The sequence below is a fragment of the Pecten maximus genome, unplaced genomic scaffold (genome assembly GCF_902652985.1).
Source record: "Pecten maximus unplaced genomic scaffold, xPecMax1.1, whole genome shotgun sequence".
In the NCBI taxonomy this organism is placed as follows: domain Eukaryota; kingdom Metazoa; phylum Mollusca; class Bivalvia; order Pectinida; family Pectinidae; genus Pecten; species Pecten maximus.
In genome coordinates, this window is record NW_022982737.1 from 1 (window position 1) to 24,011 (window position 24,011).

General features: G+C 39.1%; 1 protein-coding gene across 2 annotated transcripts; it reads left to right on the top strand.

Moving 5' to 3' along the window:
• The first annotated feature begins 513 nt into the window (after positions 1–513).
• LOC117320880 (filamin-C-like) lies at positions 514–6,226 on the top strand. 2 transcript variants are annotated; one of them, XM_033875363.1, is made up of 7 exons: positions 514–659; positions 2,838–3,062; positions 3,693–3,866; positions 4,424–4,624; positions 5,038–5,121; positions 5,571–5,708; positions 6,007–6,226. In XM_033875363.1, exons 1-7 carry the CDS (start codon positions 542–544, stop codon positions 6,195–6,197), a joined length of 1,131 nt encoding a protein of 376 aa, XP_033731254.1. In that variant the 5' UTR covers positions 514–541; the 3' UTR covers positions 6,198–6,226. The 2 variants fall into 2 exon arrangements, with proteins under 2 accessions (XP_033731254.1, XP_033731255.1); XM_033875364.1 differs by lacking the exon at positions 514–659 and adding an exon at positions 1,706–2,396.
• Positions 6,227–24,011: the final 17,785 nt, after the last annotated feature.

A 24,011-nucleotide genomic window follows, 5' to 3' on the forward strand; every position in this document is an offset into this window, starting at 1 on the left:
TTATACACATTACACTTTAAATTTACTTTAGATTCTTTTACTCTGTACAGGAGACATATCAAAAGAATACCTGAATATCTTTTATGGACAGGAAACATTGTTCATTCAACCCAATAGAGTTGAATTTACACATTGTTTGGAATGAACTAAGTTTCATAAAATGATCATGTTTCAGTTTTGGCTAAACTTTTTTACTCAAATTTGGCTAAAGGTTTATCTTGGGGGCACCGGTAGGGGACATGTATTGGTTTAGCAATACTCACAGAATGCTTGTTCCAATTGTATTTAGCTCTAGTAAATGACTTTTTACTAAATAACTTTATTAAATAACTTTTAAACACTTCCTGCTAGAAGGTTATAAACACACAGACATCAGAGGATGTGATGATCCCACTAACATAATGTAAACAACATTTATTTCCTTAATAGTCTCATTCTCTAACAGAGCTAAATTATGTTGTTTGTGGAATTGTAAAAGTTGTTAAAGGTTCATGTGTGTTTGTTGACAGGGAGTCCATTCTGGGTAGAATATGTGGACGAGATGGAGGAAATGCTGGCTGAGTTTGAACGGCAACAGTTTGTACAGATACGTACTATGGCAGGCATAACATTCAAGGGCACGGCCGAGATGGTAGATCAGTTCAGTACTGAAATCATAGGTACTCTTTTACTGGACAGTGTGACCGGGAATTATTCTACATTTGTGTTCTTCTCAATGCAGAATGTATTACTGAATGCTGCAAATGTTCTTTAAAAATATGTATTGAATGCAAAAAAAAGAACAAAAAAAAAAAAAAAAATTGAACAGCATGTTGAAGATTGAACAAATGATGGAGATGTATGGAATGGTCGAGCCCATCTACATTGGTTGTATCATTTATTGGCATGGGACATGGGAATGTTTTGGTGAATTATGACCTCTATCTTACCAACTGGTACAGGTGTTGTAATGTTGAATGAAGAATGCTCGAACAGCTGAATGATTGACACCTGTCACTGATGGAGGGACGGTAAGCCTGTCTGAAACAACGACCATGGGTATCATAACCATATATTCAGGAATGCAGTCTGATTATAAATAAAAACTACTGTGTTTGATGTGCCTTGTTTTTTATTCTGAAGTGTTTACCATCATTTATATAATTTGCATGCAGATTTCTTTGTAACCATGACATTTCAATGACCTTTGGATGTTGACCTCTAAACTTTAACATTTTAGCGACCATAATGCATCTCCTTTAGGAAATTTGTTTTCTGTTCCTCTTGTTTCAATCAATAATAAACGTAACTCAAGTTGATAAACCTGATAACTGTATGTGTTATCTACTATCACATCAGCTGGTTAGGGAATCATTGATGACCTAACATGGACTGATACTTATCTATACACATTGATGTCTGAGTGATGGACCCTTATTCTGTTACACAGTTCATCGCGGTATCTCCAGATGTCTAGTTCAATCTCGACAACTAGCTGAATTTCCTTGACAGCTGAATCATAGATATTGGTTCATTTGATGTGTGTGTTGTCACTGGAACAGCACACACATATCTAAGGAATGCCTAATCAACAAGGTCACAATGTCAAAATTATATTTCTACCCACCAATTTAAAATTCTTATTCACCTCAACTTTTAAAATAAAATCACCCTATGTTAAAATTGCCCTTCTATTTCAAAATTTGTAGACTTAATTTTTTTCTTCCTGAAATGGCCTAGCTCAGTTAGACAATGTCCTGTAGACAGACGTCAATATGATTCTAGGAGATCCCAGAAATTGACTGTACCCAATGTGATATTGTGACCACATCCTAGTGTGCGGTCACTATTATTGCATTTGATATTTGTTGTTTGATATGAAGACATTGTTTGATATTTATTCTCATTTAACCAATCATCAAGTTTAGTATAGACATTGTGGATTTAATTGACCATTTTCCCATCATCCTTTAATACGCTATACCAGTTTAGTGCTGTCATCCTTTGCCTAATGACCTTATTAATGACCTTACCCCTGGCTTATATTAGACATTTTCCTATCTCAAGTCTAGGGACAATTCCATTTGTGACAAACTGCATGTTGCATGGGTTTAGGAAGTGATTTGAATTATCATAAAATGGTGTACACATTTTCAGGTCGGTTTGAGAGCATGGGGTAATTAATTTAGCTTACCTGCTTTACAACAAATGTATATTGCTCGGATAGGAATGCTTGTATTGACTAGCTAGATCCTCCCTCGCTTGGAGAATACGTAAGAACAGGTCGGGGCTATGGACATCACTTGGCTTGGGGACCATTTCATAGCTCAGTAGCGTGCAGTACTTGCTTGGAGTTATAGAATGCTGGTGTATGGAAAATGGCTGTAGATTTTAGCCGCATGCTCTGGTCTAGTATGGTAAGTTTGATGAAAGATTTCATTTCGTCATCATAGTGATTTATCTTAAAGATTGAAAAGCAAATACATTTCTGAGATTCATAATATTGTTGAAATATTTCAGTATTATCTCAAGTTTTTCTGCTTTGATAAGACCATAGATTAAATGTCATAGAATTTAAAATGAAAATATAATAATGGTTATAATGGTTAATATGTGAAATACAATAATATCACTGTATAAAGAGAAAAGGAGAAAATTCAAGAAACAATAAAGGAAAGAGATTAGCAGTAATTTTTTTAGTAACAGTTGAACATTTCCCTGAACAAAGATGAAATGTGTCGGGACATCTCAACAACATGAGTAACAAAATTTATTGACTTGTCATCACATCTAAACTTGTTTCCAATAGCCTACTTTTCTTTCTTTTTTTTTTTATTGGAAGATTTTGCATTTTACAGCACCAAGTGGGAGCAAATTATCTGCGAAGATCCGGGAGATGAGGCCAGGTGGCTACTGTGTGGAGTGGAAACCGACAGAGATTGGGAGCCATCTTGTGGAGGTTTATTTCGCTGGAAATCTCATCCCCGGATTCCCCAGCGTTGTCAAGGTGTTTGACGCTAACAAAGTCAAGTTGCTGACTCAGCTTGGTAGAGCCGAGGTTGGAGAGTTGTATGAGTTAACATGTAAGTGTATGTCTGAATTAAACTGCTGTGTCCTGTTATTATAGAAAACTGATCAGCTGCCATGATTATAACTCTATAGGTATGTTAATGACCCGCGACGTAGTACTGGGAGGTATGTGTGTGTTAATTAGGGCATTTCACCAACTGGTAAAAAGACCTATAGTTTTTGTTCTGTTTATTTTTATCATTCTACACTTTATTTTGTCCCCACAACTGCTCAAAAATGATAAGAGTTAAATTATGTCATTGGCATTTCTCAAACATTGTTTGGCATATGTCAAAGAGGTGTAGTCATCTATTAATAAGAAGGTCAAGAATCCAATATGGCGGCCGTGACTTCATACCTAAAAATGTTTAAAATGGCCATAACTTGAAAACTGTTGAATTGATAGGGTTTATATAATTATATTATCTGTAGAATATCTTTTGGTCAAACTTTTTCCCATGCCATGTAAGTACAGAATATGTCTAATTAAATAGCTCGCTAAGAGGTCAAGTTCATCTATTTTTAGAAAATGGTCATTTTTCAATATTTATGTAAAGAAAAAACATAGACCGATGAAGTACGTCATTCTGATGATTTTGATGTCAATGACATTACAGGTATTCTTGATTCTTTTTATGTTTCAGTTTTGGTGGACGAGGCTGGTGAAGGTCGTTTAGAGGTCGTAGTTGAGTGTGAGGGGGAAACAATTCCCAGTTTTGTTGAGAGAAGGAAGGAGGGACAGCTGACTACAACCTTTACTCCTAGGGTCGGAAAAAAACACCTGGTCACGATCACCTTTAACGACCAACATGTTCCAGGTAAGTACATGTATTTGATATCCAGGTAAACATTAGGCCAGAAAAAAACAACTTGTAGGTTATAAAGAGTAGAATTAGATGAATAGTTAAGATGTAGAAATGTTCTCTGCGTCTTGAGTTTTTTGTGCTATTACCAGCAGAAACTAAAATCAAATCAACTCAACAACTACCCACAAAGGTGATAGGACTAATTTAAACAGGAGCTACCCACAAAGGTGATAGGATGTATTTAAATGGGAATTACCCACAAGGTCATAGGATGAATTTTAGAAGGATTTCACTGCAAGGTGATAATACGAATTTAAACGAGAGGATGAATCTAAGCGAGAGTCTGTTTGAAACTGTCTGAATCAATGGTTAAATGAAAAAAACTGCTGCTGAAATGTTGGAAGATGAACTATTCCAGTATATTTTTGAATAGGAAATCCTGAAGAAATACAAATATGATTGGTTGCAAATTTTTTTAATGATCAACCTGGATCAATTATATTTTGGTGTAGATAAACATGATAAAATTGGAGAAAACTTGATAATTTACAGAATTGTTTTCCTTTCAGGTTCTCCATTTACAATCCAGGTTGAGGATATGGAGGAGAGGGTGACTAGAATCGAGGAGACAGTAGTTACCTCAGCTGTAACTAAACCCCTGTCAATCAACGTCCACACACGCCACCTTCAGATCGACCAGCGCCAGTGGTTCGTCCTGGAGACATATGGAGGCGACATTGATTCACAGAATCTTCAAATACAAATTATAGGTCCCTACAAACTATGTACCATACCAAATAAAGTTTTACACCTCAACATGGTTTTTACAGCAATTTCTATTGTTTTTCAGATATTTGTATTCCCTGTTATCTTTGATTTTTCCCCAGATGTATTTGTACTTCATTGTTTTGAATGCTACAATATTTCAGTAAAACTGGAATGATATTTTGTATCGATAATATGAATCGGGTTTGTACTAACGATCACCACTATATGAATGTATTTTTGTGTTTCTATAGAATGGTGACTATATATACATGAATTTTAACAGAAATTGTCTATCAGGAGGAATGTATGTTTCATTTTAAAAAAGATAACTTAATTAATCTGATTCTTGTTAAAAACTCCCGATGGACATGTTTGACTATTTCTATGTAATAAGTTTATTGTTGCATGTTTACAGCGCCAAACGGCATTGGTATACCGGCTCGCCTTGTATCACAGTCTGGAGGCAACTTCCGTGTGGAATGGACCCCAACTACACCAGGTGAGTTACCTCCCTTTGTATAATATTGGACAATACTTCCATGTGTTTAGAAGGTCCACTACACTAAGGTTCTTAATTATCTCTCTTTGCATAATATATAATGATTTTTCTACGTGGTTTGGACTCCCAACTACACCAGGGAACTTACTTCCTATAATGTTGGACAAAATGTGTGTAATTGGACACAAACTACACCAGATAAGTTACTAGCTACCTCCTTTAGTTTGATATTGGGTAATTCTTCTATGTGTAGTAAATACCAATTACATCAGAGAAGTTCTTAGTTATCTCCCCTAGAAAATAAATATATATGTATAGCGATATTTCCATGTGGAGTTAAAATTAGCCATCATCCTTTGTATGATAAAGGACAATATTTAATTGTGCTTTGCCAATTAAAACGTCTTAGATATTTAAAGATATTTCATTGTTTCTGTTGTTTGATTCAGGTCGACATCGTGTGGAGGTACAGTTTGCTGGTCGCCAGATTGACGGTAGTCCATTCTTTGTTGATGTGTTTGACCTACTTTCCATCCGAGTCAACAACTTCCAACAGGGAGGAGTTGGTGAAGACGCCAGCTTTAACGGTAGGTACAGTTGTTGACTTTTGTAGGGAATAGTTATTCAACACTTTGTAAATAAATTTCAGTTTTTAGGGTTACAAGTATCAGTATTTATCAAGTTAAAATGTTTTCAGCTTAAAAGATTACAATAGGAATTCCCCTCAAACAACCTTAATTGTTTTCAGATGTTACAGGCCTACATAAGGCCAGTCATCTCAGTCATTTCCCTATAACCTAGAATAGTATGATTGTCACATGGGACAGGTGTTTTATACATTGAACATATCACAGACTTAATCTGTTTTAATTTTGCCTGTTACAGTGGACTTGGCTGATGCTGGGTCATTAGAGAGCAGCATACGAGTTGTCAGTCCCTCCGGCCGAAATGTCAAATGCAGCGTGGGCGGAGATTACCTCAAGTCTGTCACCTACGTACCCGACGAAGGAGGACCACACAATATCTACATCACTTACGCAGGGTTTGAGTTACCAGGTAAGTCTTTGTTTACCTGAAATCTGACCTATTTACCTTAATTACCAAGTTGGACCACACACTTCCAGGTAAATCCTAAATTAATTACCTTTAGTATATGTTACCTTAACATACCTGACAAAGATAGAACACACATTGTCTTCATCAACGATGCTGGATTGGAGTTACCAGGTAAGTCTTTGTTTACCTGGAATCTGACCTTATACCTTAGTTAAGATATTTTCATGTATTCAGTATAAAAATGTTATTTGTGAGTGTTCACATTCACAAAATGACTGGGAACTTGATGTACAGTACTGTAAGAGGTAAGTGTAGGATTTTCAAATCCTGATTTGAACTATTGAATGCTGATTTTACTGCCATATCTCAAGATAATAAAACAAACAGACATGTAAAATTGACAGACAGTGGCAACAAAAAAACAGAAGGGGAATCTGTGATTGACATATTCTCAATAAAGAAGGGAGGATCTGGAGAAGAGGATCGGTCAACTGTGTTAATTAATCTGTGTGTAGTGTAATCTTAAGTTAGCTGTGTCATGGAATCCTTGGCTACAAATAATGTGTTTAATACTGAGACTCGAGTAAACAGTTGTACCAACACTCCAGTATAGAGACCGTGATGTACCAACACTCCAGTATAGAGACTGTGATGTACCAACACTCCAGTATAGAGACTGTGATGTACCAACACTCCAGTATAGAGACTGTGATGTACCAACACTCCAGTATAGAGACTGTGATGTACCAACACTCCAGTATAGAGACTGTGATGTACCAACACTCCAGTATAGAGACTGTGATGTACCAACACTCCAGTATAGAGACTGTGATGTACCAACACTCCAGTATAGAGACTGTGATGTACCAACACTCCAGTATAGAGACTGTACCAACACTCCAGTATAGAGACTGTGATGTACCAACACTCCAGTATAGAGACTGTGATGTACCAACACTCCAGTATAGAGACTGTGATGTACCAACACTCCAGTATAGAGACTGTGATGTACCAACACTCCAGTATAGAGACTGTGATGTACCAACACTCCAGTATAGAGACTGTACCAACACTCCAGTATAGAGACTGTACCAACACTCCAGTATAGAGACTGTGATGTACCAACACTCCAGTATAGAGACTGTACCAACACTCCAGTATAGAGACTGTACCAACACTCCGGTATAGAGACTGTGATGTACCAACACTCCAGTATAGAGACTGTACCAACACTCCAGTATAGAGACTGTGATGTACCAACACTCCAGTATAGAGACTGTACCAACACTCCAGTATAGAGACTGTGATGTACCAACACTCCAGTATAGAGACTGTACCAACACTCCAGTATAGAGACTGGGATGTACCAACACTCCAGTATAGAGACTGTGATGTACCAACACTCCAGTATAGAGACTGTACCAACACTCCAGTATAGAGACTGTGATGTACCAACACTCCAGTATAGAGACTGTGATGTACCAACACTCCAGTATAGAGACTGTACCAACACTCCAGTATAGAGACTGTGATGTACCAACACTCCAGTATAGAGACCGTGATGTACCAACACTCCAGTATAGAGACTGTACCAACACTCCAGTATAGAGACTGTGATGTACCAACACTCCAGTATAGAGACTGTACCAACACTCCAGTATAGAGACTGTACCAACACTCCGGTATAGAGACTGTGATGTACCAACACTCCAGTATAGAGACTGTACCAACACTCCAGTATAGAGACTGTGATGTACCAACACTCCAGTATAGAGACTGTGATGTACCAACACTCCAGTATAGAGACTGTACCAACACTCCAGTATAGAGACTGGGATGTACCAACACTCCAGTATAGAGACTGTGATGTACCAACACTCCAGTATAGAGACTGTACCAACACTCCAGTATAGAGACTGTGATGTACCAACACTCCAGTATAGAGACTGTACCAACACTCCAGTATAGAGACTGTACCAACACTCCAGTATAGAGACTGTGATGTACCAACACTCCAGTATAGAGACTGTGATGTACCAACACTCCAGTATAGAGACTGTACCAACACTCCAGTATAGAGACTGTGATGTACCAACACTCCAGTATAGAGACTGTACCAACACTCCAGTATAGAGACTGTACCAACACTCCAGTATAGAGACTGTGATGTACCAACACTCCAGTATAGAGACTGTGATGTACCAACACTCCAGTATAGAGACTGTGATGTACCAACACTCCAGTATAGAGACTGTGATGTACCAACACTCCAGTATAGAGACTGTGATGTACCAACACTCCAGTATAGAGACTGTACCAACACTCCAGTATAGAGACTGTGATGTACCAACACTCCAGTATAGAGACTGTGATGTACCAACACTTCAGTATAGAGACTGTACCAACACTCCAGTATAGAGACTGTGATGTACCAACACTCCAGTATAGAGACTGTACCAACACTCCAGTATAGAGACTGTACCAACACTCCAGTATAGAGACTGTGATGTACCAACACTCCAGTATAGAGACTGTACCAACACTCCAGTATAGAGACTGTGATGTACCAACACTCCAGTATAGAGACTGTACCAACACTCCAGTATAGAGACTGTGATGTACCAACACTCCAGTATAGAGACTGTGATGTACCAACACTCCAGTATAGAGACTGTGATGTACCAACACTCCAGTATAGAGACTGTGATGTACCAACACTCCAGTATAGAGACCGTGATGTACCAACACTCCAGTATAGAGACTGTACCAACACTCCAGTATAGAGACTGTGATGTACCAACACTCCAGTATAGAGACTGTGATGTGATGTACCAACACACCAGTATAGAGACTGGGCTGTACCAACACTCCAGTATAGAGACTGTACCAACACTCCAGTATAGAGACTGTGATGTACCAACACTCCAGTATAGAGACTGTACCAACACTCCAGTATAGAGACTGTGATGTACCAACACTCCAGTATAGAGACTGTGATGTACCAACACTCCAGTATAGAGACTGTGATGTACCAACACTCCAGTATAGAGACCGTGATGTACCAACACTCCAGTATAGAGACCGTGATGTACCAACACTCCAGTATAGAGACTGTACCAACACTCCAGTATAGAGACTGTGATGTACCAACACTCCAGTATAGAGACTGTGATGTACCAACACTCCAGTATAGAGACTGTGATGTACCAACACTCCAGTATAGAGACTGTGATGTACCAACACTCCAGTATAGAGACTGTGATGTACCAACACTCCAGTATAGAGACTGTACCAACACTCCAGTATAGAGACTGTGATGTACCAACACTCCAGTATAGAGACTGTGATGTACCAACACTCCGGTATAGAGACTGTGATGTACCAACACTCCAGTATAGAGACTGTACCAACACTCCAGTATAGAGACCGAGATGTACCAACACTCCAGTATAGAGACCGTGATGTACCAACACTCCAGTATAGAGACTGTGATGTACCAACACTCCAGTATAGAGACTGTGATGTACCAACACTCCAGTATAGAGACCGTGATGTACCAACACTCCAGTATAGAGACTGTGATGTACCAACACTCCAGTATAGAGACTGTACCAACACTCCAGTATAGAGACTGTGATGTACCAACACTCCAGTATAGAGACTGTACCAACACTCCAGTATAGAGACTGTACCAACACTCCAGTATAGAGACTGTGATGTACCAACACTCCAGTATAGAGACTGTGATGTACCAACACTCCAGTATAGAGACTGTGATGTACCAACACTCCAGTATAGAGACTGTGATGTACCAACACTCCAGTATAGAGACCGTGATGTACCAACACTCCAGTATAGAGACTGTGATGTACCAACACTCCAGTATAGAGACCGGGATGTACCAACACTCCAGTATAGAGACTGTGATGTACCAACACTCCAGTATAGAGACTGTACCAACACTCCAGTATAGAGACTGTGATGTACCAACACTCCAGTATAGAGACTGTACCAACACTCCAGTATAGAGACTGGGATGTACCAACACTCCAGTATAGAGACTGTACCAACACTCCAGTATAGAGACTGTGATGTACCAACACTCCAGTATAGAGACTGTGATGTACCAACACTCCAGTATAGTGACTGTGATGTACCAACACTCCAGTATAGAGACTGTACCAACACTCCAGTATAGAGACTGTACCAACACTCCAGTATAGAGACTGTGATGTACCAACACTCCAGTATAGAGACTGTGATGTACCAACACTCCAGTATAGAGACTGTGATGTACCAACACTCCAGTATAGAGACTGTACCAACACTCCAGTATAGAGACTGTGATGTACCAACACTCCAGTATAGAGACTGTACCAACACTCCAGTATAGAGACTGTACCAACACTCCAGTATAGAGACTGTGATGTACCAACACTCCAGTATAGAGACTGTGATGTACCAACACTCCAGTATAGAGACTGTACCAACACTCCAGTATAGAGACTGTGATGTACCAACACTCCAGTATAGAGACCGAGATGTACCAACACTCCAGTATAGAGACTGTACCAACACTCCAGTATAGAGACCGTGATGTACCAACACTCCAGTATAGAGACTGTACCAACACTCCAGTATAGAGACTGTACCAACACTCCAGTATAGAGACTGTACCAACACTCCAGTATAGAGACTGTGATGTACCAACACTCCAGTATAGAGACTGTGATGTACCAACACTCCAGTATAGAGACTGTGATGTACCAACACTCCAGTATAGAGACTGTACCAACACTCCAGTATAGAGACTGTGATGTACCAACACTCCAGTATAGAGACTGTACCAACACTCCAGTATAGAGACTGTACCAACACTCCAGTATAGAGACTGTGATGTACCAACACTCCAGTATAGAGACTGTGATGTACCAACACTCCAGTATAGAGACTGTACCAACACTCCAGTATAGAGACTGTACCAACACTCCAGTATAGAGACTGTACCAACACTCCAGTATAGAGACTGTACCAACACTCCAGTATAGAGACTGTGATGTACCAACACTCCAGTATAGAGACTGTGATGTACCAACACTCCAGTATAGAGACTGTGATGTACCAACACTCCAGTATAGAGACTGTACCAACACTCCAGTATAGAGACTGTACCAACACTCCAGTATAGAGACTGTACCAACACTCCAGTATAGAGACTGTACCAACACTCCAGTATAGAGACTGTGATGTACCAACACTCCAGTATAGAGACTGTGATGTACCAACACTCCAGTATAGAGACTGTGATGTACCAACACTCCAGTATAGAGACTGTGATGTACCAACACTCCAGTATAGAGACTGTGATGTACCAACACTCCAGTATAGAGACTGTACCAACACTCCAGTATAGAGACTGTGATGTACCAACACTCCAGTATAGAGACTGTGATGTACCAACACTCCAGTATAGAGACTGTGATGTACCAACACTCCAGTATAGAGACTGTGATGTACCAACACTCCAGTATAGAGACTGTGATGTACCAACACTCCAGTATAGAGACTGTGATGTACCAACACTCCAGTATAGAGACTGTGATGTACCAACACTCCAGTATAGAGACTGTACCAACACTCCAGTATAGAGACTGTACCAACACTCCAGTATAGAGACTGTACCAACACTCCAGTATAGAGACTGTACCAACACTCCAGTATAGAGACTGTGATGTACCAACACTCCAGTATAGAGACTGTACCAACACTCCAGTATAGAGACTGTACCAACACTCCAGTATAGAGACTGTACCAACACTCCAGTATAGAGACTGTGATGTACCAACACTCCAGTATAGAGACTGTGATGTACCAACACTCCAGTATAGAGACTGTGATGTACCAACACTCCAGTATAGAGACTGTGATGTACCAACACTCCAGTATAGAGACTGTACCAACACTCCAGTATAGAGACTGTACCAACACTCCAGTATAGAGACTGTGATGTACCAACACTCCAGTATAGAGACTGTGATGTACCAACACTCCAGTATAGAGACTGTGATGTACCAACACTCCAGTATAGAGACTGTGATGTACCAACACTCCAGTATAGAGACTGTACCAACACTCCAGTATAGAGACTGTACCAACACTCCAGTATAGAGACTGTACCAACACTCCAGTATAGAGACTGTGATGTACCAACACTCCAGTATAGAGACTGTACCAACACTCCAGTATAGAGACTGTACCAACACTCCAGTATAGAGACTGTACCAACACTCCAGTATAGAGACCGTGATGTACCAACACTCCAGTATAGAGACTGTGATGTACCAACACTCCAGTATAGAGACTGTGATGTACCAACACTCCAGTATAGAGACTGTACCAACACTCCAGTATAGAGACTGTGATGTACCAACACTCCAGTATAGAGACTGTACCAACACTCCAGTATAGAGACTGTACCAACACTCCAGTATAGAGACTGTGATGTACCAACACTCTAGTATAGAGACTGATGTACCAACACTCCAGTATAGAGACCGTGATGTACCAACACTCCAGTATAGAGACTGTGATGTACCAACACTCCAGTATAGAGACTGTACCAACACTCCAGTATAGAGACTGTGATGTACCAACACTCCAGTATAGAGACCGTGATGTACCAACACTCCAGTATAGAGACTGTACCAACACTCCAGTATAGAGACTGTGATGTACCAACACTCCAGTATAGAGACTGTACCAACACTCCAGTATAGAGACTGTGATGTACCAACACTCCAGTATAGAGACTGTGATGTACCAACACTCCAGTATAGAGACTGTGATGTACCAACACTCCAGTATAGAGACTGTACCAACACTCCAGTATAGAGACTGTGATGTACCAACACTCCAGTGTAGAGACTGTACCAACACTCCAGTATAGAGACCGTGATGTACCAACACTCCAGTATAGAGACTGTGATGTACCAACACTCCAGTATAGAGACTGTACCAACACTCCAGTATAGAGACTGTGATGTACCAACACTCCAGTATAGAGACTGTACCAACACTCCAGTATAGAGACTGTGATGTACCAACACTCCAGTATAGAGACTGTACCAACACTCCAGTATAGAGACTGTACCAACACTCCAGTATAGAGACTGTGATGTACCAACACTCCAGTATAGAGACTGTACCAACACTCCAGTATAGAGACCGTGATGTACCAACACTCCAGTATAGAGACTGTGATGTACCAACACTCCAGTATAGAGACTGTACCAACACTCCAGTATAGAGACTGTACCAACACTCCAGTATAGAGACTGTGATGTACCAACACTCCAGTATAGAGACTGTGATGTACCAACACTCCAGTATAGAGACTGTACCAACACTCCAGTATAGAGACTGTGATGTACCAACACTCCAGTATAGAGACTGTGATGTACCAACACTCCAGTATAGAGACTGTACCAACACTCCAGTATAGAGACTGTGATGTACCAACACTCCAGTATAGAGACTGTGATGTACCAACACTCCAGTATAGAGACCGTGATGTACCAACACTCAAGTATAGAGACCGTGATGTACCAACACTCAAGTATAGAGACTGTACCAACACTCCAGTATAGAGACTGTGATGTACCAACACTCCAGTATAGAGACTGTACCAACACTCCAGTATAGAGACTGTACCAACACTCCAGTATAGAGACTGTGATGTACCAACACTCCAGTATAGAGACTGTGATGTACCAACACTCCAGTATAGAGACTGTACCAACACTCCAGTATAGAGACTGTGATGTACCAACACTCCAGTATAGAGACTGTGATGTACCAACACTCCAGTATAGAGACTGTGATGTACCAACACTCCAGTATAGAGACTGTGATGTACCAACACTCCAGTATAGAGACTGTACCAACACTCCAGTATAGAGACTGTGATGTACCAACACTCCAGTATAGAGACTGTACCAACACTCCAGTATAGAGACTGTACCAACACTCCAGTATAGAGACTGTGATGTACCAACACTCCAGTATAGAGACTGTACCAACACTCCAGTATAGAGACTGTGATGTACCAACACTCCAGTATAGAGACTGTGATGTACCAACACTCCAGTATAGAGACTGTGATGTACCAACACTCCAGTATAGAGACTGTACCAACACTCCAGTATAGAGACCGTGATGTACCAACACTCCAGTATAGAGACCGTGATGTACCAACACTCCAGTATAGAGACTGTGATGTACCAACACTCCAGTATAGAGACTGTGATGTACCAACACTCCAGTATAGAGACTGTGATGTACCAACACTCCAGTATAGAGACTGTGATGTACCAACACTCCAGTATAGAGACTGTGATGTACCAACACTCCAGTATAGAGACCGTGATGTACCAACACTCCAGTATAGAGACCGTGATGTACCAACACTCCAGTATAGAGACTGTACCAACACTCCAGTATAGAGACTGTACCAACACTCCAGTATAGAGACTGTACCAACACTCCAGTATAGAGACTGTGATGTACCAACACTCCAGTATAGAGACTGTGATGTACCAACACTCCAGTATAGAGACCGTGATGTACCAACACTCCAGTATAGAGACTGTGATGTACCAACACTCCAGTATAGAGACTGTGATGTACCAACACTCCAGTATAGAGACTGTGATGTACCAACACTCCAGTATAGAGACTGTGATGTACCAACACTCCAGTATAGAGACTGATGTACCAACACTCCAGTATAGAGACTGTACCAACACTCCAGTATAGAGACTGCGATGTACCAACACTCCAGTATAGAGACCGCGATGTACCAATACTTTAACGATGAGATCTAGTTCAATTAGAAGTCACTATTACACCTTATTATGTACCAGACAGTGTATGCTGTACACTGATGGGTGATTTGACATTAGTGCATTTTATGTCTTTCTCGGGTTTGAAAGATCAGAATAAAAAAAAAGAAATTTGTGTTTTTATCTGACTTACATTTATATTTAGATGAAAATTTCAATTGTTTATTAATTGCATAAGTTACATGCTCTTTAAGTTGATTTATCTGAAAACCTATTTTACTGGTTTTCCTAGTACTGCAGGTCTGTGAGGAAGTTAGGGTTATACCTGTACAAAATTCTGAGCTGGATCCTGATAGGAAAAAGAGAAATGCTGATCGTTATCTGATAGGATTCCTCAACAATTAGTAAGAATCTAAATGGACATGTAATTGTGTGCAAAATCTGATCGGTTCCTGGGAGATAAAATCTGTGTCTTGAAAAATCTTATTCCATATTCAGTCGGAATTTTTAAGAACTTTAAAAGTTTCTGATTAAGACATGGATTTCTACACTTTGTCATTATACCAAGCAGTCATAGCCCGGTGGAATCAGGTGTGGAACCATGGGATAGGTTTACTCATACAGAAATCATTGTACTGTCATCAATACCATGTTCTAGTGAATCTAATGTTTGTTAGGAACCTTATTGAGTTATCTAACTTTACAATGTCAACCTTACAAATATAGGAACTTATCCAACGTCACCAGTTCTACCTATAATACTTAGGAAATTGTCAAATTGTAGAGAAGTTATCAATGTCACCAATTCTACCTAAAATGTGTAGGAAATTGTCAAACTGTATGGAAGTTATCTTATGTCACCAAGTCTACTTAAAATGTGTAGGAAGTTGTCAAGTTTTCTTACGTCATCAATTCTACCTAAAATGTGTAGGAAATTGTCAAACTCTATGGAAGTTTTCTTACGTCATCAAGTCTACCTAAAATGCGTAGGAAGTTGTTGAACTGTCTGGAAGTTATCTTACGTCATCAAGTCTACCTAAAATGTGTAGGAAGTTGTCAAACTGTCTGGAAGTTATCTTACGTCATCAAGTCTACCTAAAATGCGTAGGAAGTTGTCGAACTGTCTGGAAGTTATCTTACGTCACCAAGTCTACCTTAAATGTGTAGGAAGTTGTCAAACTGTATGGAAGTTATCTTACGTCATCAAGTCTACCTAAAATGCGTAGGAAGTTGTCGAACTGTCTGGAAGTTATCTTACGTCACCAAGTCTACCTAAAATGTGTAGGAAATTGTTGAACTGTAAGGAAGTTATTATTCAATGTCAATAAGTCTCAAATTTTCAAATCATGCTGGAAAGAAAGTTGAGGCGAATCATAAAGATAAGGGTGTTATTTAAATCAAGGAATTGTGTCTGATCTCTTTGATCCAACGACAAATTAAAGCTACATGAATCAGAGAATATACTTTTAATTTGAGTTAAATTCAAGTATGCTTCCTTCCACATGTTAATCCGAGGTAAACAGGTTGAGAGTTTGGAGCAGTTTGTGGCTTTACCAGTTTATAAACGATCCAGACTGCCCGTTATGTAAATAACAGCATACCTGTAAAACTTGTTCACATCTTTTTCAAAGCTGGTAATTGGATGGACTTGAAGATAAACTAAACAGCTGCTTTTGTCAAGCCTGATCTGAATGAAAAAGTATGAAGTGATCCTCTGAAATTATTATGGAAACAAATGTGTTTCTTCTGAACTTGTAGTGTAATATTAGTGTTATATCAATGTAATCACACAGTTAAATATCGGTGTAATATCAGTGTAATATCAGTGTAATTACAGTATAATATCAGTGTTATATCATCGTTATATCAGTGTAATATCAGTGTAATATCATCGTTATATCAGTGTAATATCATCGTTATATCAGTGTAATATCAGTGTAATATCAGCGTTATATCAGTGTAATATCAGCATTATATCAGTGTAATATCAGTGTAATATCATCGTTATATCAGTGTAATATCATCGTTATATCAGTGTAATATCAGCGTTATATCAGTGTAATATCAGCATTATATCAGTGTAATATCAGTGTTATATAAGTGTAATCACAGTATAATATCATTGTTATATCAGCTTTATATCAGTGTAATATCAGTGTATGTAGTATCAGTGTAATATCATAGTGTATTCAGTGAAAGAATCTTGATAGTGTTTAGCTTTTCTTGGGATTTTTGTGGGGTTTTGTCAAAGACAAGAGTTCAGTGTCAGATTTTAGGAGAGGTACAGCCAATATGTTATATATAGGCCATATATAGGTCACTGTGACTTCACTGCCTTGAGTAAGACTGTTTGTTTAGGTACCGTAATAGATTGAGGTTTGCTTATAAGACTTCGAGTTACAATTAACTCAATTTTTTTGGTTATAAAATGAATTCCTTCTGAGCTCCATTTCTTGTTCATATTCTAGCATTTTAACAAACAAGTTTAGCTCTACAAATAATAATATATCTATATATTTATATACATATTGTACATAGAATCAATATTCAGGGGAATATTTCTACCCAGCAGTCAGCCAGCATATCTGACCGATATAATCCTACCATTGAAAAAGCTTTGTAAGTAGTTTTATAAATAGTTTTCATTCATATTTTATACTAAACACTACCAAGCAGTCTGACAGATAAGCCTGGCTTTGTGAGTTAAGTATGAATTATTTTAAGATTGAATTCTTGAGAGGACTGAAATTTTAAAATAATTTATTTCTGCTGCATGAATTACAAACTGATGGAATGACTCCAGATGTTTTGCTCTTAAATTTAGACATAAGAAATTAATTATCAGTGAAAAAAAAAATTTGATCAAAATTTTACCCAATTCATTACCACTAGGCCAGCTGAGGGAAAAAATTGTTGGTTTTGTTGATATTTTCTACTGCTGTAGTAAAAAGTCATGACAGATAGTGTCACAATAGTCTCAGGTGACAGGGTTCTGGTCACTGCTAATTAAGGATTTCAATATCACATGTGTTTCTTAGGGAAGGAAATATTTTACTTTGTACAATGTACATAGTTATGTAGAAATCTGTTAAAAGCTATCAATGATATGTATAAATATGTATCTGATTAAAGTGTGTTTGTTATCCTAGTTTGTATAAAACTTTTGGCAGCTTTACACAGCAAAACTTTATCACTTACAAGCTGATAGAGTACTCTAAATGAATGGAAAGACTATGTTTAAATGTTAACATTATGATGTGTGGCAAAGTCTCAGTTATAGAATTTACAATAAATAAATGTTTTGAAAATTAAGTGTGGGCAGTATTAAACTAATAATGTTTGGTGAGGTGAGGAATGTTGATAACGGTTATGATGTCGGTACCGTGGACCGAGAGGGATGTCAATGGAGGGTCAATATTTGTGTTATTGAACTTGTTTGGTAAAGGCTGATAGGACCTTTAAACGTTGGGTCGCCAACTCAGTTTAGACTCTTTGACATCTGATTTTGAATAAAACAGTTTGGACAACACTTAGCCGCCTAGTATATGATGTTCGTACTCCATTGAAGTATCCGTGTATATCACCTGGGAGGAATCATACCCGTACTTGACCTTCGTAATCACATCGCTTTAGAATCATTATAACGGTTTAACTTTGGAGGAGAAGCAGAATGTAGTAGGACATTTACCTATTTAACCTGGACAAAAAGGCAGACATTTTGAGATGTAGAATTAATCATCAAATATGTTGTATTTAAGTGAGATTCTCAAGGTAAGAGTGTGGGTGTTGATCTCTGGGATTGGCTTTACAGATCACCTTCAGGTTTCTTGTGTAAACAAGTTTTGTAACGGCAGACAGAATGTTCAACAGTAGGAAATGTGTTAAATGGAAGGAAAGAACAAATATGTATGGTCCAACAATTATGTTGTTTGAGAAATGCTGAACATATTGTGTAAAGGAAATAAGGAAATGGTGTCTGGATTCTGGAATTCAGATTAAGTAAAACATAAAAATAGCTGAGATTTTTCTGATTTGGTTTAAAAGTAAAGCTTTTTAATGGCCAGGATCATACTCACAGGAATATAAAAATAAGGTAGCATGATAATGTAACATGATTACACCATTATATGTCATATATAGAACGACATGTGTTACTGTTCTGTACAATTAGGTGACAGTCACGATAAAGAATAGTTTCCCATCACCATGTGTTACTGTTCTGTAGGATGAGGTGACAGTCACCTTTAGTTTCCCATCACCATGTGTTACTGTTCTGTAGAATGAGGTGACAGTCACCTTAAGTTTACCGTCACCATGTGTTACTGTTCTGTAGGATGATCAGGTCACGATGAGGTGTGACAGTCACCTTTAGTTTCCTGTAACCATGTGTTACTGTTCTGTAGAATGATCAGGTCACGATGAGGTGTGACAGTCACCTTAAGTTTACCGTCACCATGTGTTACTGTTCTGTAGGATGATCAGGTCACAATGAGGTGTGACAGTCACCTTTAGTTTCCTGTAACCATGTGTTACTGTTCTGTAGGATGATCAGGTCACGATGAGGTGTGACAGTCACCTTTAGTTTCCTGTAACCATGTGTTACTGTTCTGTAGGATGATCAGGTCACAATGAGGTGTGACAGTCACCTTTAGTTTCCTGTAACCATGTGTTACTGTTCTGTAGGATGATCAGGTCACAATGAGGTGTGACAGTCACCTTTAGTTTCCTGTAACCATGTGTTACTGTTCTGTAGGATGATCAGGTCACAATGAGGTGTGACAGTCACCTTTAGTTTCCTGTAACCATGTGTTACTGTTCTGTAGGATGATCAGGTCACGATGAGGTGTGACAGTCACCTTTAGTTTCCCATCATCATGTGTTACAGTTCTGTAGGATGAGGTGACAGTCACGATGAGGTGTGACAGTCACCTTTAGTTTCCTGTAACCATCAAGATGTACCACCTAATCACCCGGATATTTGACAAGGATCTTCAATAGTCATCAGGTTTTACAGGTGTTTGTCTACAGGTGTTTGTTTATTAATTATGGCTGTACAGGTGCTTTTCTCCCTTTTGATTTTTTTCTGCTGTAGTTTGTTTTGTGTGCACATTCAGCTGGTTATATTGTGGCTTCTATTTCTGATACAGAGAGAACCAGTCTCTAACATCATGCATGTCATTATTTGTCAATTTTTTTTTTCTTAATCACACATGTCATCAACAAGTGTATTATGCCAGTTTGTAGGTCTGCCTCACAGTCAAGCTGGGCAATTTTCTCCCATAATTTCTTTTTCAACCTTTATGATTGATGTACGTGTCAGACCAAAAGTAGGTCACCATGACCTATATTCTAAAATTTAACCTTCATAAGGTGAAAATATATTCCATTAAAAGGGCAGAGAGTTCAAAGTAGACCAAATAACTGAATGGAAAATTTTAGCTAAATGTGAAGCAGACGGGGTTTGACTCTTTGCTCAGAATTACATCTTCTTTTCATTCAGTGCATGCAGGTTGAGAATATCGGATGTTACTCAAACTCTCCTTGTTAATTGGTAGTCAAATATTGGCTCCTGAAGTAATTAGATGTAGATTATCGATGTTGAAGTACAAAGAATCAGTAGATGGGATACACACTGGGACTCCTCACACCTCATGAAACTCAACAAACCTACTACCGTAACATCTTCATTAACGATATCTTTAGTATTATTACTTAATCTGGTTAATTTGAACTGGTTTTAAATTGTGATCATATTTTCTTTAATATCAAATGTTTTCCAAAATCCTTATTCCCAAAATCTGATTTTATTGAGTTTTATCGATACAAGCTCACTGCATTATGATATATCTCTATGTAAAGTCAGGAGATAGTATTTACTGGTGACAGGCTGCGGTATTTACTGGTGACAGGCTGCGGTATTTACTGGTGATAGACCGCAGTATTTACTGGTGACGGACCGCAGAATTTACTGGTGACAGACCGCTGCATTTACTGGTGGCAGACCGTGGTATTTACTGGTGACAGACCGCGGTATTTACTGGTGACGGACCGCGGTATTTACTGGTGACAGACCGCGATATTTACTGGTGACAGACCGCGGTATTTACTGGTGACAGACTGTGGTATTTACTGTTGACAGACCGTGGTATTTACTGGTGACAGACCGCGGTATTTACCGGTGACAGACCGCAGTATTTACCGGTGGCAGACTGCGGTATTTACTGGTGACAGACCGCAGTATTTACTGGTGACAGACTGCGGTATTTACTGGTGACAGACTGCGGTATTTACTGGTGACAGACTGTGGTATTTACTGTTGACAGACCGTGGTATTTACTGGTGACAGATCGCGGTATTTACCGGTGACAGACCGCAGTATTTACTGGTGACAGACCGCAGTATTTACTTATGACAGACCGTGGTATTTACTGGTGACAGACCGCAGTATTTACCGGTGACAGACCGCAGTATTTACCGGTGGCAGACCACGGTATTTACTGGTGACAGACAGCAGTATTTACTTGTGACAGACCGCAGTATTTACTGGTGACAAGCCGCGGTATTTACTGGTGACAGACCGCGGTGTTTACTGGTGACAGACCGCAGTATTTACTGGTGACAGACTGCGGTATTTACTGGTGACAGACCGCAGAATTTACTGGTGACAGACCGCAGTATTTACTGGTGACAGACCGCAGTAATAATTTTACTGGTGACAGAATGCAGTATTTACTGGTGACAGACTGCGGTATTTACTGGTGACAGACCGCAGAATTTACTGGTGACAGACCGCAGTATTTACTGGTGACAGACCGCAGTAATAATTTTACTGGTGACAGAATGCAGTATTTACTGGTGACAGACCGTGATATTTACTGGTGACAGACCGCTGTATTTACTGGTGACAGACCACTGTATTTACTGGTGACAGACCGCTGTATTTACTGGTGACAGACCATTACTGGATTATATCTACAGTTGTCACATCAGGTGTCTGTAATAACTTAAAGTATTTGTAATAAATGTTATGGATTTTAAGGTTCCCACCATCTGATGATTTTTACACAGGTGAAAACTAATCAATACTTAGCTGTAGTACACCCTGATACACCCGCGGTCGGTGGACCGTGACATTGTCACTAGTTAACCATGCTGTGGCGCTGAGTAGGTAATTGTGATTGGGTATTTTTATTCTGTCACTTAGACTTTTCTGCAGATGTCGACATTCATCACATCCCATAATGTCATTCTGTCGAAAGTCGACGACCGTTGGACTATGGTGTTTAGAGCTGGTGTGTGCACTGTCCTATGAGGATAATATGTTGGCTGTGTTTTATAATGGGACTGGGGCTTGGATGATGATTGTCTAGTCGGGCCCATGTTCTCTTTTAGCCGCATCTTAAAATGGACAAGATGTTCTGTGGTTTGGAGTGATATTTGATTTACCTGGCATGTTCTACCTGTGTTACTCCTGGATTACAGCTTGACCTTAACGAGGATTAAACCTTCTCGATATATGTCAGTATCATTAAGTATTTCATATATGTCTACAAGATTTATTTAGTCAAGATTAAATTATTCATACTCCTACATATGTTTAGTATTTAAAGGCAAAAATAATCTCATGCAATAGAATAGCCATATAACACTACACGTCACGGTTATAGTGACATGTTTTTACATTTATCACAATAAATGCAATGAATTTTGAATTTTAAATGTATCTTTGAATAAATTAATTTTTATATTAGTTGTAATTTCATTTAAATTTATCATTCTTTAAATTGATTTTATATTTTATCTTTGAAAGATATCATGTTGCACCTGTCAAACAATTTTACAGGCCATTAATTAATAATAATTATTCAGTTGGTATTGGCAGGTAATACATTAGGCTCCTGACATGTGCTTGTCTAATTATAGTCTCATGCACTATATATGGTTGTCTTGTTGGCTCGAGCTGCTGTCTTACTTATGTAATTCAACTGGCTCCAGGTCTTTGTTTGTCTTTGACTTTGATATTCACAACTGTGAATTAAGTTAAATAGGTATCTTCTATAGTTGTATTATGTTGTTTGTCAGCATCAAAAATATAAGGTTGTATTATACATGATTCAGGGCCCCTGTTTTACACCTGATACAGGACCCCTGTTTACACCTGATACAGGACCCCTATTTTACACCTGATACAGGACCCCTATTTTACACCTGATACAGGACCCCTATTTTACACCTGATACAGGACCCCTATTTTACACCTGATACAGGACCCCTGTTTTACACCTGATACAGGACCCCTGTTTACACCTGATACAGGACCCCTGTTTTACACCTGCTTCAGGACCCCTGTTTTACACCTGATACAGGACCCCTGTTTTACACCTGATACAGGACCCCTGTTTTACACCTGATTCCCCTGTTTTACACCTGATACAGGACCCCTGTTTACACCTGATACAGGACCCCTGTTTTACACCTGATACAGGACCCCTGTTTACACCTGATACAGGACCCCTGTTTTACACCTGATACAGGACCCCTGTTTTACACCTGATACAGGACCCCTGTTTTACACCTGATACAGGACCCCTGTTTACACCTGAGTCAGGACCCCTGTTTACACCTGATACAGGACCCCTGTTTTACACCTGATACAGGACCCCTGTTTTACACCTGATACAGGACCCCTATTTTACACCTGATACAGGACCCCTATTTTACACCTGATACAGGACCCTTTATACAGGACCCCTGTTTACACCTGATACAGGACCCCTATTTTACACATTATACAGGACCCCTATTTTACACCTGATACAGGACCCCTATTTTACACCTGATACAGGACCCCTGTTTTACACCTGATACAGGACCCCTATTTTACACATTATACAGGACCCCTATTTTACACCTGATACAGGACCCCTATTTTACACCTGATACAGGACCCCTGTTTTACACCTGATACAGGACCCCTATTTTACACATTATACA

Excerpts from the sequence above, each read along its gene's own strand:
- LOC117320880 (XM_033875363.1), top strand. The coding sequence starts at position 542 with ATGGAGGAAATGCTGGCTGAGTTTGAACGGCAACAGTTTGTACAGATA. Across the intron at positions 660-2,837 it reads GTTCAGTACTGAAATCATAG|CACCAAGTGGGAGCAAATTA; the intron begins GTACTCTTTTAC and ends TGCATTTTACAG. Across the intron at positions 5,122-5,570 it reads ATGGACCCCAACTACACCAG|GTCGACATCGTGTGGAGGTA; the intron begins GTGAGTTACCTC and ends TGTTTGATTCAG.